At 35.4% G+C, this 16,033-nt stretch overlaps 2 protein-coding genes across 3 annotated transcripts in view; both read left to right on the forward strand.

The window, feature by feature from the left end:
* Positions 1–1,317, forward strand: part of LOC306987985 (uncharacterized protein) — a 28,031-nt gene extending 26,714 nt beyond the window's left edge. For both annotated transcript variants that reach the window (XM_079592669.1, XM_079592670.1), the window contains exons 8-9: positions 214–563; positions 841–1,317. In XM_079592669.1, the coding sequence (XP_079448795.1) occupies positions 214–563; positions 841–891 (401 nt within the window). In that variant the 3' untranslated portion in view covers positions 892–1,317. The remainder of the gene's footprint in view (positions 1–213; positions 564–840) is intronic.
* An 11,217-nt stretch (positions 1,318–12,534) lies between these two features.
* Positions 12,535–16,033, forward strand: LOC306988011 (programmed cell death 1 ligand 1-like). Its single transcript, XM_079592709.1, has 4 exons — positions 12,535–12,671; positions 13,500–13,540; positions 14,851–15,177; positions 15,350–16,033. The coding sequence occupies exons 1-4, from the start codon at positions 12,610–12,612 to the stop codon at positions 15,460–15,462; spliced, it is 543 nt and encodes a 180-aa protein (XP_079448835.1). The 5' UTR covers positions 12,535–12,609; the 3' UTR covers positions 15,463–16,033.

Genomic DNA, 16,033 nt, shown 5'->3' on the forward strand with positions numbered 1-16,033 from the left:
TGTCACATAAAAACATTTGCTCATTAACGCACCATCCCATGTGTTTCCATAATCACTTCTTGGGAAACTGGCTCAAATTGTCAGTAAATAAAAATTGCCTGTTTGAAATTATTTTATTTTTTCCATTAAAAAAACGAAGTAAACGTTCTGACGGCTGGTGTTTGGCAACACAAATGTGGTTGGATCACATCTGAAAAACTGTTTGTTCTCCAGGTGTGTTTGTTAAGGAAGATAAAATCACGTCAGTGTCCGTGATGGAGGGACAACCGGTCACGCTACACACTGCTGATCCTGAAATACAGGGAATGGAGGAGATGTGCTGGAAGTTTGCGGATTCCAAAAAACACAATGCTAAATTTGCTGTCATAGCGACACTGAATAAAACACACAATGAGGAACTTCCATGTAATAGAACAATTCAAAAATTCAAAGACCGTTTGAAACTGGACCTCAACACCGGATCTCTGACCATCACGAACGTCACACCTAAACTCTGTGGACATTATAAACTCCACATCACCAGCGGCGGACAGATGATCATTCATACTTTCATTGTTGCTCATGTGAGTAGATCTTTCAAAGCTTTTAAATGTCTTACTAAGATGAAAACTATTAATAAAGACAGATTATAAAAGAAAGGAATACATGTTGTTTCCATCTTTTTTGAAACACACAAATACATCATGTAGTTTTTCTGTCTTTATCAGAGCGTCATGTTTCATTGTGAATCGTTTAAAATCACTGTGGTGGGAAGACTAAGTTAATTTGTAGATTGATGGGAACATTCAAACACTTTCTCTAATTTTCTCTATTTAATTTTTTTTCTCTATTTTCTTACAGGTTCCATTGAATAGAGAGCGGACCCTAAGCCGGAGACAAACCTGCCCTTGATTACAGTATATACACACGGGAATATCATCCACATTTACATTCCCCTGACAAAAACAAGAAACATTTAGCTCTTTTTTTTAACCATCTAACATCAATAATGACAATAGAGTTCTGTAAAGCTGACACAAAACGTATGTATGTTTTGTCACACTACACCTATATGTCTGGAGAAATGCGCTATTAACTGTAAATACACAACAGTTCATTTGTGTATATTATTTTAAAACTTTTATTATTATTATTATAGTTTTTTATTATTAAATCTTTCCCTACCAGTGTTTTTTTTTTTTTTTTTTTGCCAGCCACTGCCCCCGTTTTAATCATTTTCACAAGTTTAAAGGCCCCCAGAATATTTTGTTGTACGAATATCTGAACATATTCAACACTTGGGTATGTGGGTGTTTCAAAAAAAAGAAGCAACATTTTAAGGAAAAAAGCTGAGAAAATCACGTTTTTGTCAAAGACTACACCCAGATCAGATTCAGAACGATGTTTGGAGTACCGGTATAGATCGAGTCCATCAACACCCCTAAAGCTTCAGAGTCCTGTAGCTCGTCCTTGGTCGACATTTCATTCAGTAACATTAGGTAGTTTTGATTTAAATGCTGTTTAATGTTGATGATCGCGTTATTGCATATATTTGCATATGATTACATATGAGATCTCTTGTTTCTGCATCATCTGCTCATGTGTTCTCATCAGGAGATTACTCTTTCAGAGGATGTGTAATAGCGCCGTATACCATATGCCCTACCGTATAACAGTGAAAGCCGGAAAATTCCCTCAATGGCAGGGAAAGAGTTAATAGTATAAAATTTATTTTCCAACATTTTCTGCATTTTTTTCCTCTTTTTTTATTTTATTTTATATATAAAGTATTTAAATAAGTCATGACATGAGAAATCAAATGTGCCTTGATCTTTTGACATAAGAAGTCTTTGTACCATTAAAACAACATGCAGGTTTATTATAGACAAAGTGTTTATTTAATCAAGCAAAAAGTGATAAATCCAATAAACTGCACTTGTTACATATTTTCATGCTACTTATGGATGTACCTATTATATAAATATAGGCTACAACCTTTTATTTGTACAGCTTTGTAAATTGTATTTTAATATATGCTATATTATTGAACTCATTGGCAATATATATATTTGAATCAAAAGTGTTTGGTCCTTGTTCAAAATATCACACAGCTGTGTTTGTAGATTATGTGCTGAACTGCAGTCGAATCATTCATTATTTAAAATTTATTATTTTTATGCATTGAAATTCGTTTTTTAAAAAATGATTATGAAAAAAAACCGAAATTCAGAAACTTTTGAGGATAGCAAATCAACTTTCAAACACATTTACGACGATTTATGAAATGATTTAATGCAAATAGTGTTAATTAGGGGGGCTATAGGTTTGATTGAGTATATTAGGATGCGTGTTATTTAGTTGATGTTTACCTATTCAGTTTGCTTTAACTTGTCTATGTATGTTTGTTTAGGCTCAACCGCTGAATAACCGTTATCGTTGGCCATAAATGGAAACTGATCATGTATGTTCATGTAACTCCTTTATTGTTTTGGATTGGCAAACACATCGAAATTTTAAACACAATACAACGAACGTTACACAAATATGCCGCAAGTTGTGCCGCCTGGCCGTCAAGTGTTTCATCGCATGCGCGGTACCGATAGTGTAGGAAAACCGTGACGTTTTCTACTACGTAACTACGCGCATGCGTGAAACGGATCGTGCAGGTGGAACGGATCGTGTACCGACACCGCCCACTCAAGGTAACCAGGGGGCGGGGCTATGGCATCATCACTATACGGTGCAACCTATGGGTGCAGCGAACATTCACGACTTTCGCTTTTACAGAGAGGGCGCCTTTTTTAAAATTATTTAAATTATTTTTTGAACCAGAGAGGCAGTATCAGTATGAGTCTGTTATTACCGGCTAATTCTGAGAATATTCCTCACACACAGTACAACACATAGGCTACCGACGGTAAGACGGCTTTCTCAATTTAAACTGCACGATGTAGTTAAATATATTCATTCCTTTTCAGTGTAATGTACTCGTGAGATTTGGAAAGGTTTTTAGGTGTGTGACATTGAACTAATGTTTCAGTTAGTCAAGTAGCCTGCCATGTTTTAAAGCGCAATGTGTGATAGAATGACCCTTATTTGTGTAACGTTAGGCTACATACAGTGTGCAATAGAATGTTTTTTAAACAAACAACTAGGACATGTTTGAATGAAATAAGTCAAAATTCTGTTTCATTGTCTGTTTCAATTCAACACTCATTGAAAAAAACCTTAACGAACCATGCATAAACGCCGTGAACTGTAAACAGTCTTTGAAAGACGTTACCATAGCTGCACAAGCTCATAAATCGCTGTGAGCCAGTAACAGCCTATCAAGTTTACCCCAAGATAGGCGGTATTTATTTTTACATTTTTTGCTAGTGTTGCCAGATTGGGCGGGTTTCGGTTTTCGCCGCCCAGGCTTCCGGTTTCCAGCCCAGGCTTCAATCTTTTGATCGGGTCGGATCGGACAAAAAATGCATTGGCCCTCTCCTATAGTATCCAACTGCAGACTCGCAGCACCACCAGTTTCAGAACCCCAGCGCCAGAACCGGAAGAAAGGGGCGGAGCTTACGTTCTAACACCAGCGCCAGAACCGGAAGTGAGGGGCGGAGCTTACGTTCTAAACTGAGTAACGCCACCTAACGTTTTAGAGCGTAATTTGCTTAGACACAAAATGGTATGCTTTTATTACACACGAAACGTCATACTTTATACGTATGTTATAATGATACATTAAGATACTGAAACATTGGGCTTCATATTTTTAATATCGTGGTCCGTTGTATGCATTTATATTTACTAGGCTGGTTCTTTTTTTTTTATAATTTTGACAATGTATTTCTATTTACCTACATATTGTAAATACAGTTGTTATGATAACACATTTATTTCTATTTGTATATAGGACAGTTAAGCTGTCATTTGTAACTATACAAGAATATAGAAACTATTTCGCTATTTTAGTAAAATGTTCTTATTAAAGTGGTACTACTTACAAGCAGGAGTATGTTGTTTGTGCACCACAAATTGACACTTACCAATCACGTATTTCAAATAATTGTAAACTAGCATGAGAGAAAATGCCACAAACTATTGTAAAGTGACACATACCATTGTTAAAGTAATTATGAAAACTGCCACCAATCATTCAGAAGTGTGCTGGACCTTGACACTGGCTTTTCACAATGCAGAGTATTGTAGGGGAGAGGCAGGACTGTTGAAACACTTTTCAGATAAACGTCATTTTCTACGATAAGGTTACAGATAGATTTTTTGTGTGTGTGTGATCAACAACTCACATATGTGTTCTCTTAGTATCATGTGTTATTCGGTACAAATATAGAATGATTTAAGTAAAAATTTACTTTGATCGGTAGTTGTGCTTTGTTGCAACACAGGGGTGGGACGGATGAAACATAACAGTTTAAACGGCAACTATTCATCTAATGCTTGTTTTTATGAACAACACCTGACAAGTAACTTGTGTACATATTGTTACAAACATATTTTGTCATTTATTTTAATTTAAAGGCTCATTTTAACCATTTTGTTCTATCACCCATTAAACATAGGCGATAAGCCTATGCGCATTTTGTGTAATCTTTCTAATAGGCTATTTTGACGAAGACAGACAAATCCGTTTACAATTAATTATCTTATACTTCTTCCTTGAGTCATATCGAGTGTTTACTAGTTGAATAGCCTTAACAGCGGTTTTCCTATGACAGGTTTAACTGGAAGGAGGCGCTGTTTCATCCGTCCCGACAGCGCATCCCGACAGTTAAACCTGTTTTTCCCTTAAACTAAAAAACTTTGATATTGCACACTTAAGGGTGTGTTACAGTACTAATACACCCTATAGGGTAAGCGTACCCATTAAGCCCACCAAAATCTAAGTCTAGGTTTTTTTCATAGATATTGACATGGTTTATAAGAAAAATTATTTGTTAAAATGCAAGATTAATCTCACATTTGAAAATTTATTTATTAGTTGATGTACATTTTAGAATATAAAATTAAGATATTTTATTAATAAAGTCAGAAGTCTGGCATGGGCTTAATTGGTACTTTGGCACCATTTAAGCCCGCATGTGTTCCAAATAAGCCCACATCATGATTGATTTATACAATATAATTTGTTCAATTTTTTTAAAATAAGTAAAACATTGATATATTTATTCAGTGACAGGGAAGCATTAAAAAAAATAATTTTGCTAATGTTTGATTAGAGCCCTGGGTGTGATTGGTAGGTGTTAGTGGCTGGGGGTCCAGGCCGGTGGTCTGGAGCCTTCAGTCGGCTTGACTCTGGAGCATCTCAGGAGCCTAGCCGAGTTGCGGATCCATACTCTTGGCTTTCAGGGGGTATTCTAGTGGGCCCCCCACGCCGGGAGTATGGAGCCTTAAGTTGGCTTGATTCTGGAGTTATGCCTGGTCAAAGCTGGAACTTTGACCGAGTGTATCCTGGGAAGGAACCCAAGTTGGGATTCCAGACTCAGGGGTTAGGGGGGGGGTCCACTAGTGGTCCTCCCATGTCCTAAGTATGGAGCCTTGAGTCGGCTTGGTTCCACATGAAGTCAAAATTCCACATGAAGTATCCAATTAAATAGGTCATTAAACAATTTCTCTCACAAAGTTGATTAAACTTTGTAATTTGAGGGATTCCTCATTGAAACACATAAGGTGGGCTTAAATGGTTCCACAGTCAGTAAAGGTGAAAAAAAGACAGTTTTCCTTTAAAAAATATAATATATGTTTACACAGACATACAAGTAGCTTAAATATACTGTGGACAAAGCATCATAGTAATTTCCATTGTGCCCAAATTGAGAAATGTTATGTTTTTTTCATTCAAGGTTAGCTTGTGTTGACTCTAGTTTGCATGCGTTTTATGGCGCTGTACCATTTAAGCCCATCTTTAAAAAAAGTTAATTTTTGAAAATAATCTTCCCAACAAAACAATTTATGATGTATTTATTTGTAAATTAATGTAAAATAAATCACAAAATATGAAGTGTTTGTAGTTCACATGCTTAATTCTTCAGCAGTCTATCTTCCAGTAAGGCTAATGGTTTGACCTTGAGATTAGCTTTGAGCGCAAACTAATAAAATTCATCTTTCCATTTAAAGGAAAATTATATAAAATTATGAATTATTATTTGTTCATACACAAAAAACAATACATTTATCTCTTATTTGACATAATATCAATGTAGTTACCAAAAGAATGGCTGAAAATTGCAGAAATGTGTTGATTTCTGAAGGGTCCAGAAACACCAAAGTTTTTGGGTGTCTTTGTTTGAGGTCCCCTGAGACCGCATGCACAGGAGTGGGGCTAACTTAACATTGCCAAATGTGTTTAACATGCAATAAAAAATGTCAGGTAAGTTACAAATCACTGGATTGGTTAAAATAAGGAGCAGCAAAAAATAAGATTTTCTCTTTTTTATATTAGACTTCAAAGTTGAAAGTGGGCTTAAAGGGTACATGGGCTTAATAGGTACACTTAGCCTAGTATCCAGCTGCAGACCCGCAGCACCACCAGTTTCAGAACCCCAGCGCCAGAACCGGAAGAAAGGGGCGGAGCTTACGTTCTAACACCAGCGCCAGAACCGGAAGTGAGGGGCGGAGCTTACGTTCTAAACTGAGTAACGCCACCTAACGTTTTAGAGCGTAATTTGCTTAGACACAAAATGGTATGCTTTTATTACACACGAAACGTCATACTTTATACGTATGTTATAATGATACATTAAGATACTGAAACATTGGGCTTCATATTTTTAATATCGTGGTCCGTTGTATGCATTTATATTTACTAGGCTGGTTCTTTTTTTTTTTATAATTTTGACAATGTATTTCTATTTACCTACATATTGTAAATACAGTTGTTATGATAACACATTTATTTCTATTTGTATATAGGACAGTTAAGCTGTCATTTGTAACTATACAAGAATATAGAAACTATTTCGCTATTTTAGTAAAATGTTCTTATTAAAGTGGTACTACTTACAAGCAGGAGTATGTTGTTTGTGCACCACAAATTGACACTTACCAATCAGGTATTTCAAATAATTGTAAACTAGCATGAGAGAAAATGCCACAAACTATTGTAAAGTGACACATACCATTGTTAAAGTAATTATGAAAACTGTCACCAATCATTCAGAAGTGTGCTGGACCTTGACACTGGCTTTTCACAATGCAGAGTATTGTAGGGGAGAGGCAGGACTGTTGAAACACTTTTCAGATAAACGTCATTTTCTACGATAAGGTTACAGATAGATTTTTTGTGTGTGTGTGATCAACAACTCACATATGTGTTCTCTTAGTATCATGTGTTATTCGGTACAAATATAGAATGATTTAAGTAAAAATTTACTTTGATCGGTAGTTGTGCTTTGTTGCAACACAGGGGTGGGACGGATGAAACATAACAGTTTAAACGGCAACTATTCATCTAATGCTTGTTTTTATGAACAACACCTGACAAGTAACTTGTGTACATATTGTTACAAACATATTTTGTCATTTATTTTAATTTAAAGGCTCATTTTAACCATTTTGTTCTATCACCCATTAAACATAGGCGATAAGCCTATGCGCATTTTGTGTAATCTTTCTAATAGGCTATTTTGACGAAGACAGACAAATCCGTTTACAATTAATTATCTTATACTTCTTCCTTGAGTCATATCGAGTGTTTACTAGTTGAATAGCCTTAACAGCGGTTTTCCTATGACAGGTTTAACTGGAAGGAGGCGCTGTTTCATCCGTCCCGACAGCGCATCCCGCCAGTTAAACCTGTTTTTCCCTTAAACTAAAAAACTTTGATATTGCACACTAAGGGTGTGTTACAGTACTAATACACCCTATAGTATCCAGCTGCAGACCCGCAGCACCACCAGTTTCAGAACCCCAGCGCCAGAACCGGAAGTAAGGGGCGGAGCTTACGTTCTAAGGCCAGAACCGGAAGTGAGGGGCGGAGCTTACGTTCTAACACCAGCGCCAGAACCGGAAGTAAGGGGCGGAGCTTACGTTCTAACACCAGCGCCAGAACCGGAAGTGAGGTGCGGAGCTTACGTTCTAAACCGAGTAACGCGTTTTGGAGCGTAATTTGCTTAGACACGAAACGGTATACTTTTATTACACACGAAACGTCATACTTTATACGTATGTTATAATGATACATTAAGATACAGAAACATTGGGCTTCACCATATTTTTAATATCGTGGTCCGTTGTATGCATTTATATTTACTATGGTTCTTTTTTTATAATAATTTTTACAATGTATTTACCTACATATTGTAAATACAGTTGTTATGATAACACATTTATTTCTATTTGTATATAGGACAGTTAAGCTGTCATTTGTAACTATACAAGAATATAGAAACTATTTAGCTATTTTAGTAAAATGTTCTTATTAAAGTGGTACTACTTACAAGCAGGAGTATGTTGTTTGTGCACCACAAATTGACACTTACCAATCACGTATTTCAAATAATTGTAAACTAGCATGAGAGAAAATGCCACAAACTATTGTAAAGTGACACATACCATTGTTAAAGTAATTATGAAAACTGCCACCAATCATTCAGAAGTGTGCTGGACCTTGACACTGGCTTTTCACAATGCAGAGTAGTGTACATCTGTAGATCCTATATCTATTATAATGTGGATACAGCAAGTCAAATATTTGAACAAAACATTCGGGAATCTCCAGAAGGAATACTGTTTTAAATTAATTTGTAGTTATTGTAGACTAATCCCCAATGTTTAGTCAATGGTAGCTTATACAATGTATACACCTTTTTCAGTAAGCAGAGACAGAAAAGAGACTCAACAAATATGTAAGTTAAAGTAATGAATATTTAGAATAAAAAAGGAAAAATGACATAAAAGCAGATCATCATTCATTCAGCGCTGTGTTGTGGTTGCGCTGTGTCACGTGACAAGCAGTGACGCGTCACCATGGAAACCATAAAGTGACAGATTCGAAATAACGGTCGTCTTGAAAAACTCACGCTGGGGGGGTCAATTAGAATATTTTAAACTTACGTGTGAAAGGGTTAACATTCTTCAAATTAGTGAAAATTCTGTCATCGTTTACATGCTTGTCTCATTGTAAATAACTCCGCCCCTCACTTCCGGTTCTGGCGCTGGGGTTCTGAAACTGGTGGTGCTGCGGGTCTGCAGCTGGATATATCTCAATACACCTGCCGTATTATCATTACAATGGCACATGAAACAATAAATACAACTTGTCAGTCAAAAAAAAGTAGCCTACCGCACGAAAGAATTCACTTACTGCACTCAAAAACAGCTTTCCGGCTTTAAATCCAAAACGGCATGACGTAAAGAAGAAATGTTTTTGCGGGTCTGGTAGGCATTGCGTGTTATACGTGCTGAAGAAATATGACGTACATGACGTGAGTGGTTTTCAAGAAAATCGCAATGTTTCATCCATCCCGCGTTTCAATCGTCCCGGCCCTCCCCTACATCTGTAGATCCTATATCTATTATATAATGTGGATACAGCAAGTCAAATATTTGAACAAAACATTCGGGCATCTCCAGAAGGAATATATGAATATATATTAAATTAATTTGTAGTTATTGTAGACTTGTATTGCTTGTCTCATTGTCAATAACTCCCTCACTTCCGGTTCTGGCGCTGGGGTTCTGAAACTGGTGGTGCTGCGGGTCTGCAGCTGGATATATCTCGCCCAAGCAGCTGTTTTTTTCTCTCTCTCGCTTTTATGTTTTTAGTCATGTAGGCTACTTTAATAGATAGCCTACGGACACGTGTAAATAAAGTATCAGAAAAAAACAATGTGTGCAATGCAGACATCTACACAGTTTCCCTATCAACACGCCTTATTGGTTCAGTTTTAGTGTGTAAGCTAGCGTTACACACTGATGATGAGTGGGAGACATGACCAACTATCTAAATGCTAATTACACCTGCGGTGAGAAATGATGCGAAGGATCTTAGTAAAAATTATTATAACTGAAATCAAGCACAATTTAATTATTTAATCAAAATCGTTTTGATCCGTTTTTCTGGTGTATTTTTTTTTCATTATTATTTTGCTATAAGGAGAAAATAATTGCCCCTATCGCCCCTTGATTGTCATGTCAATAAAATTCTATCACATTATTTTGTCAGTTACATTTTTTGGGAGGGGTTTTTGTGAGTTTTGGGCTGGAGCTCGCCCATCCAATCTGGCAACAATCATATCGTTGATTTTTGGACTTGAGATTGCTCAGCATAATTGTTATTAAAATGTTCCCTCTTGATTTTCAGATGTTGTTTCATCTATCTGTTGGTTCTGTTGATAGATACAGGTAAGAACAGAGCAAATACTGTAAGCCTATTTGCCCATTTCTAAAAAAAAAAAGAAGAAAAAAAGATAAACTAAGTTATTTGTGGATCTTTATTTATAAATTTGAGTGATTTGTAAAAGTGAATCTCTTTACATTTTATTTGTGAATCTCAATCTACTTATTCAGAACAATGCAACAATTAGAACCTCAGAATATATGTGTGTCAGATTAACGATTCAAGATTTCTCCAATCTTTGGGTAAAATAAAAAGTAATTTTAGTAATAGATTAGGAATTTAAGATAGAACAGATTAGGATAGACAGGCAGATGATAGATGAGAAAGACAGATGCCATAAAGATGGATGACAAAGGTGACAAAATATATGACAGATAAGATAGACGACGTGATGTATATAGAGGAGAAATGTAGATGACAAAAGATAGATATTGCACTGGGTTTTTATAGAAGGTGTCTGCATGTTTGGCATAGTTTTGTTGCATTTACACTGTTCTGACCAGCAGAGGTCGCCAGAAACATTTAATATTTTGCGCAGCAGTTTTGCAAAACAGCAAAACATTTCCAGCATGATTTAAGAAGTTCCAAATAATATTTTGCATTTCAATGAATAAAATCTGACAGTACAAAGTCACGGATCAATGTAATTTAAGCAACACTTGATTTCGGACCTAGAAAGTCAGAAATAATCATTCAATATTTGAGAAAACAACAACAACAGATTTTCAATGTGGTTTCAGACTTTTGGACCTCACTGTATAATAATAGTGAACGATTAAATGTATGTAAAACTAAAAAAAAGTTGTGTTTTCTAGCCTCTCTGCATCCGGTAGTTAAAGGCGTTGAAGGAGGCTCTGTTGTTTTGTCGTGCAGTCCCAGAAGCATTGCATTTGAAGAAAAACACCTGACAGTCTACTGGAGACACAACGACAACAGGAATGTATACGATATTATCCATGGAAAAGTTTCAGTTAAGGAACAAGACTCAGCGTACAAGAACAGAGCAGAAGTGTTACCTGAAGAGCTCAAGAAGGGCCAGATCGTTCTCAAACTCACCGATCTTCAGCTCTCCGATGGAGGAACATACATCTGTTTCGTTCCAGATGTGGGATTAGATCACAGTACACAACTGCTGGTCAAAGGTGTGTTGTAATGCCGGCTAATTTAATACATTTGCAGTTTCTTTGTGATTGCAATCTAAAAAGAGTTGGTATAAATAGTCAAACATGTTGAACAAGATTGTTTTGCATGCCAAATATTTTGCTCTTTTAGCAAAATATCTAATAGTTTTCAAAGAGTTTAATTTTACTCCTAATTTTTGCCTTCACAGAACAGCCAGTAATTGAACACAGAGCAGCTCAAGTAAGAAGCCATGGTACAGAAACAAGCCTGGGAACAACTCTACAACTCCTGCTTTTACCTGCATTCATTCTGATATTGATTTGATTCTGCCCGTTCTATTGTTCCATTGATGTATATATTTGACTTGTTTAAATGTTGTTTATAGATGTGCTGTCCTACTTTTTTTTACACTACACAATGCAAATGAATAGTGCATTCAAAATGGCAACTACAATAAATATATATATATATATATATATATATATTTTTACATTTACTCAGACGACAGTTTAAACCCCTTTCTGGCTAGCACAATTTGTAAATAAAATATTTTTTAATCAAAGCTATTTTTTTAAATGTTCAAAATATCACACATTTAAATGTGCAGATGTGTTATGTGCTTAACTGCAATTGAATGATTCATTAATTAAAAATCACATTTCATGCATTGAAATTAGAAGAAAAAAAAGGCTACATAAGCAAAAAATAAAACAAAATTCATAAACTTCATTGAGAAGAGCAAATCAACTTTCAAACACATTTACGATGGTGGCGTCACATTCTTACATTATTCTTATATTTTATTTCATGCAAATAGTGTTCATTATAGGTTTGATTGAGTATATTAGGATGCATGTTATTTAGTTGTATTCAGTTTGCTTTAACTTGTCTGTGTATGTTTGTTTGGGCTCAGCCGCTGAAGAACCGTTATCGTTGGCCATAAATATATAGCAGTATATCACAACCATAGACAGTATATAAACGATCACAACAGCTTTAAAATTACTCGTACACCCACTCGAGGTAATCAGGGGGCGGGGACTCTGCCGTCATCACTGCATCTGTACGAATCGCCTTCTAGGAGAGGCGGAGCAACATTCACGACTTTCACTCTTTACAGAAGAGCTGCCTTTTTAAATAGTTGTAACCAGAAATGCAGTATGACTCTGTTGACAGTTAATTCTGAGAATATCCCTCACACGCAGTACAACACGTACCGACGGTAAGACGGCTTTCTCAATTTAAACTGCACGATGTAGAGTTAAATTTAAGTCTATCATCATTTATTTTCAGTGTAAAATGTAGCCTACTCGTGAGATTCGGAAGGGTTTTTTGGCGTGTGATATTGAATTAATGTTTAGTCATTATGTAGGCTACCATGGTTTACAGCACAGTGTGTGATATGATATTTATGTTGGCTATACATGTGCAATAGATTTTATTTTATTAAAGAAACAACATGGACATGTATGAAAGCAATGCCTTACATAAAGTCGTATTTTGATTAGAAACCACATACCATTTTCCTGAGATGTTAATTTATAACAATTTGAAAATTAGTCTTATTTAAATGATAATTACAATATTAGGCTATCATATTTCCCGGTTTGGACTTTAGTTTGCAGTAGTTAAAGACAGACTCCTCCTACAGAGGGGGAGAAACAGTCCTCGCAGATTCTCGCGGGAATTTAAATCCCCTCGTGTTATCAAACAAACAGCTGCTTTAGAGTGCGTGCGTGTGTCTCTCTCTCTCTCTCTCTCACACACACACACACACACACACACACACACACACACACACACACACACACACACACACACACACACACACACACACACACACACACACACACACACACACACACACAGAGAGAGAGCTGTCAAAGCGTGATCAGGTGTTCAAGGTGCTCATTCAAGTTTATTGTGCAGGAATGACGCGTTATTGGAAAACAAATTTTGCATATGCTGTGCCTTTTTTTTTTGACATGGAAAAATATTTTAGACTCACTTTATGGATTTAATAGCAGCATGTTCTACTCATGGTTTGCAGATGCGGTTCCATCTGTGTGTTGATGTTGTTCATAGATACAGGTAAGAACACCCTGGTGAAAAAAAAATATGTGGAGTATACTTGCACCCAGACTAACTATCAGTATACTTTAAGTGTGTTAATGATTAGTTAACTTGAAGTGTGCTATTTTGAAACAACTAATTTTGTACTAAGTATATTTTAGTTACAATTAAATTACATGGTCTACTTTTGTGTGCTAAATTGGAACTTCAAATTTCAAGTATATGCCTGTGTAGGGACTAATTACATGCTTGATTAGTGACATTAAAGTGTACTTTATTTGAGTTACAAGTACATTACAAGTGTGTCTTCGAAACATTCAAGCAGTATATCATAAGTGTATTGATATTAGAGTAAAACGTATATGCTCAGTAATAACATTGGCTTATTCCAAATTCAACAAATTGCACACTTTGTCTTCAATAAGAAATGCACATTAATAATATTAGGCTACTTAATAATATAATATATTACTTAGGTAAAGTTTTTTTTTAAATAGGCTTAAATAGTTTTTCAATGCATTTATCATATGCTTTAATACTTTCTAAAAGTAATGAAGTGAATTTCAAGCATGAGGAAGAAAACTAATTTTTTTTTGTAAAATTTAACTTAAAATTGGCTATACTACAACTTCAGGATATTTAATAATGTATTTTGAAAGTATACTTTCAATGCATTGTTACAATAATCATTTTCAGCACATAATATAAATTTTTTTTTAAGTAAAGTGCAAATAAATACACTTTTAAAAAATAAAAAAATTTCCCTTCAACTATATTTTTCTAAAATATACTAATGTTCACTTATTTTAAAGTCCGTTAAAAGTTGTATTGTGAAAATAGGTAAAAGCATGATGCTAATATAATTTTCATATATTTAAAGATAGTAAAACATTTTGTTATATTTGCAATGCACTATTGAAAAAAGGAATCTATTTCAAATACAATAATATTATACTCTTTTTTTTTTTCATAGGGCAGAACAAACAGGCTAGTGTCACTGGGGTCCAAAAGTTGGTGGCCACTAATAAAAATGTTTTTACTTTGCATTTTTATGATGTAACACTTATTTCATTACATACTGTATTATCAGCTAAACAATTTGAGTTCAACGTTAGTCTGTTAAAATACATTAATCTGAGAACGTCTTACCCTTTGCCTCAGTGACACTGGAGTTACATGAACAAAACATGATTATGTTCTGAATGATTTGAGATGTCACATGATCAATGGCTCTCTCTTAGATTTTTTGAAGTAAAAATTTGCCTCAAACTTTTTCGACAGCACTAATTAATGATCAAAAATTAAAGATATAACATACTGTTTTCTAGCCTCTCTGCAGAGTTTGGTTGAAGGCGTTGAAGGAGGCTCTGTTGTTTTGTCGTGCAGTCCCAGAAGCATTGCATTTGAAGAAAACCAACTGACAGTCTACTGGAGACGCAGCGACAACAGGAATGTATACGATATTATCCATGGAAAAGTTTCAGTTAAGGAACAAGACCCAGTGTACAAGAACAGAGCAGAAGTTTTACCTGAAGAGCTCAAGAAGGGCCAGATCGTTCTCAAACTCACCGATCTTCAGCTCTCCGATGGAGGAACATACATCTGTTTAGTTCCAGATGTGGGATTAGATCACAGTACACAACTGCTGGTCAAAGGTGTGTTGTAATAACTATACTTTTGGTCATTTTAACTTCCATATGTTCATAATCAGAGTCATCTAAGCTGTGCACTTATTTTGCTCAACGCATAATAACTTGTTTTATAGCCCTACTGTTAGTTTTTACTCTCCCTAATACTGTTTTGTTTTTGCTTGTTGGTTTTCCTCAGAAAGATCATTCACAAAACGCACAACTGCTCAAAGAAGCCATGGAACAAAAGCAAGGCTGGGAAGGACACTGCTCCTCATGATTTCTTCTGGATTCATCCTGCACTTTATTTAAATATGAATTTTGACCGTTCAATGTATATAGTATAGTTTAAAACTGTTTATTTAATCTGTGGAGTTTAGCCTAATATTTAAAAACTGTTTTTGGGTGATTCCTTGTATAATGTGCTGCTCTAATCTTGTTCACACCATTGAAATGAGAACTGAAAATTAATATATTATAACATTTACTTAAATGTTTTTTAATAAAACATAATTTATGAAAGCTAGGATGGTTCAACCTATTAATGATGTTCTGATGGTTACATAAGTAGCCTAATTAATGGGTGATGGAAATGAACACTTCATTTCACATCCATTTAAAACGCGCTGCCTTTTGCCCATTTCTAACTTTTGAAACGGTTTACTGAGTGTAATATTCAATAGACCACAATAAAGGCTTCCTGTGCTGGCGTGGCGTCTTATTATTTACAAGTGGGCATATTGTTCATATTGTTCTGAACATATTCAACACTTGGGTATGTGGGTGTTTAATAAAAAAGGTAACACTTTGAGCAAATGTAGTACTCCTGTAAGTAAAAAGACAATGAAGAGAAGAACGCATTTGTGATGACTTCTCGTCTCTG

This window comes from Phoxinus phoxinus (assembly GCF_949152265.1).
Source record: "Phoxinus phoxinus genome assembly, chromosome: 20".
Taxonomy (NCBI): Eukaryota; Metazoa; Chordata; class Actinopteri; order Cypriniformes; family Leuciscidae; genus Phoxinus; species Phoxinus phoxinus.

Coding starts and splice junctions, on each gene's coding strand:
- LOC306988011 (XM_079592709.1), top strand. CDS start 12,610: ATGACTCTGTTGACAGTTAATTCTGAGAATATCCCTCACACGCAGTAC. Junction 12,672..13,499: donor CAGTACAACACGTACCGACG/GTAAGACGGCTT, acceptor CATGGTTTGCAG/ATGCGGTTCCATCTGTGTGT. Junction 15,178..15,349: donor TACACAACTGCTGGTCAAAG/GTGTGTTGTAAT, acceptor GGTTTTCCTCAG/AAAGATCATTCACAAAACGC.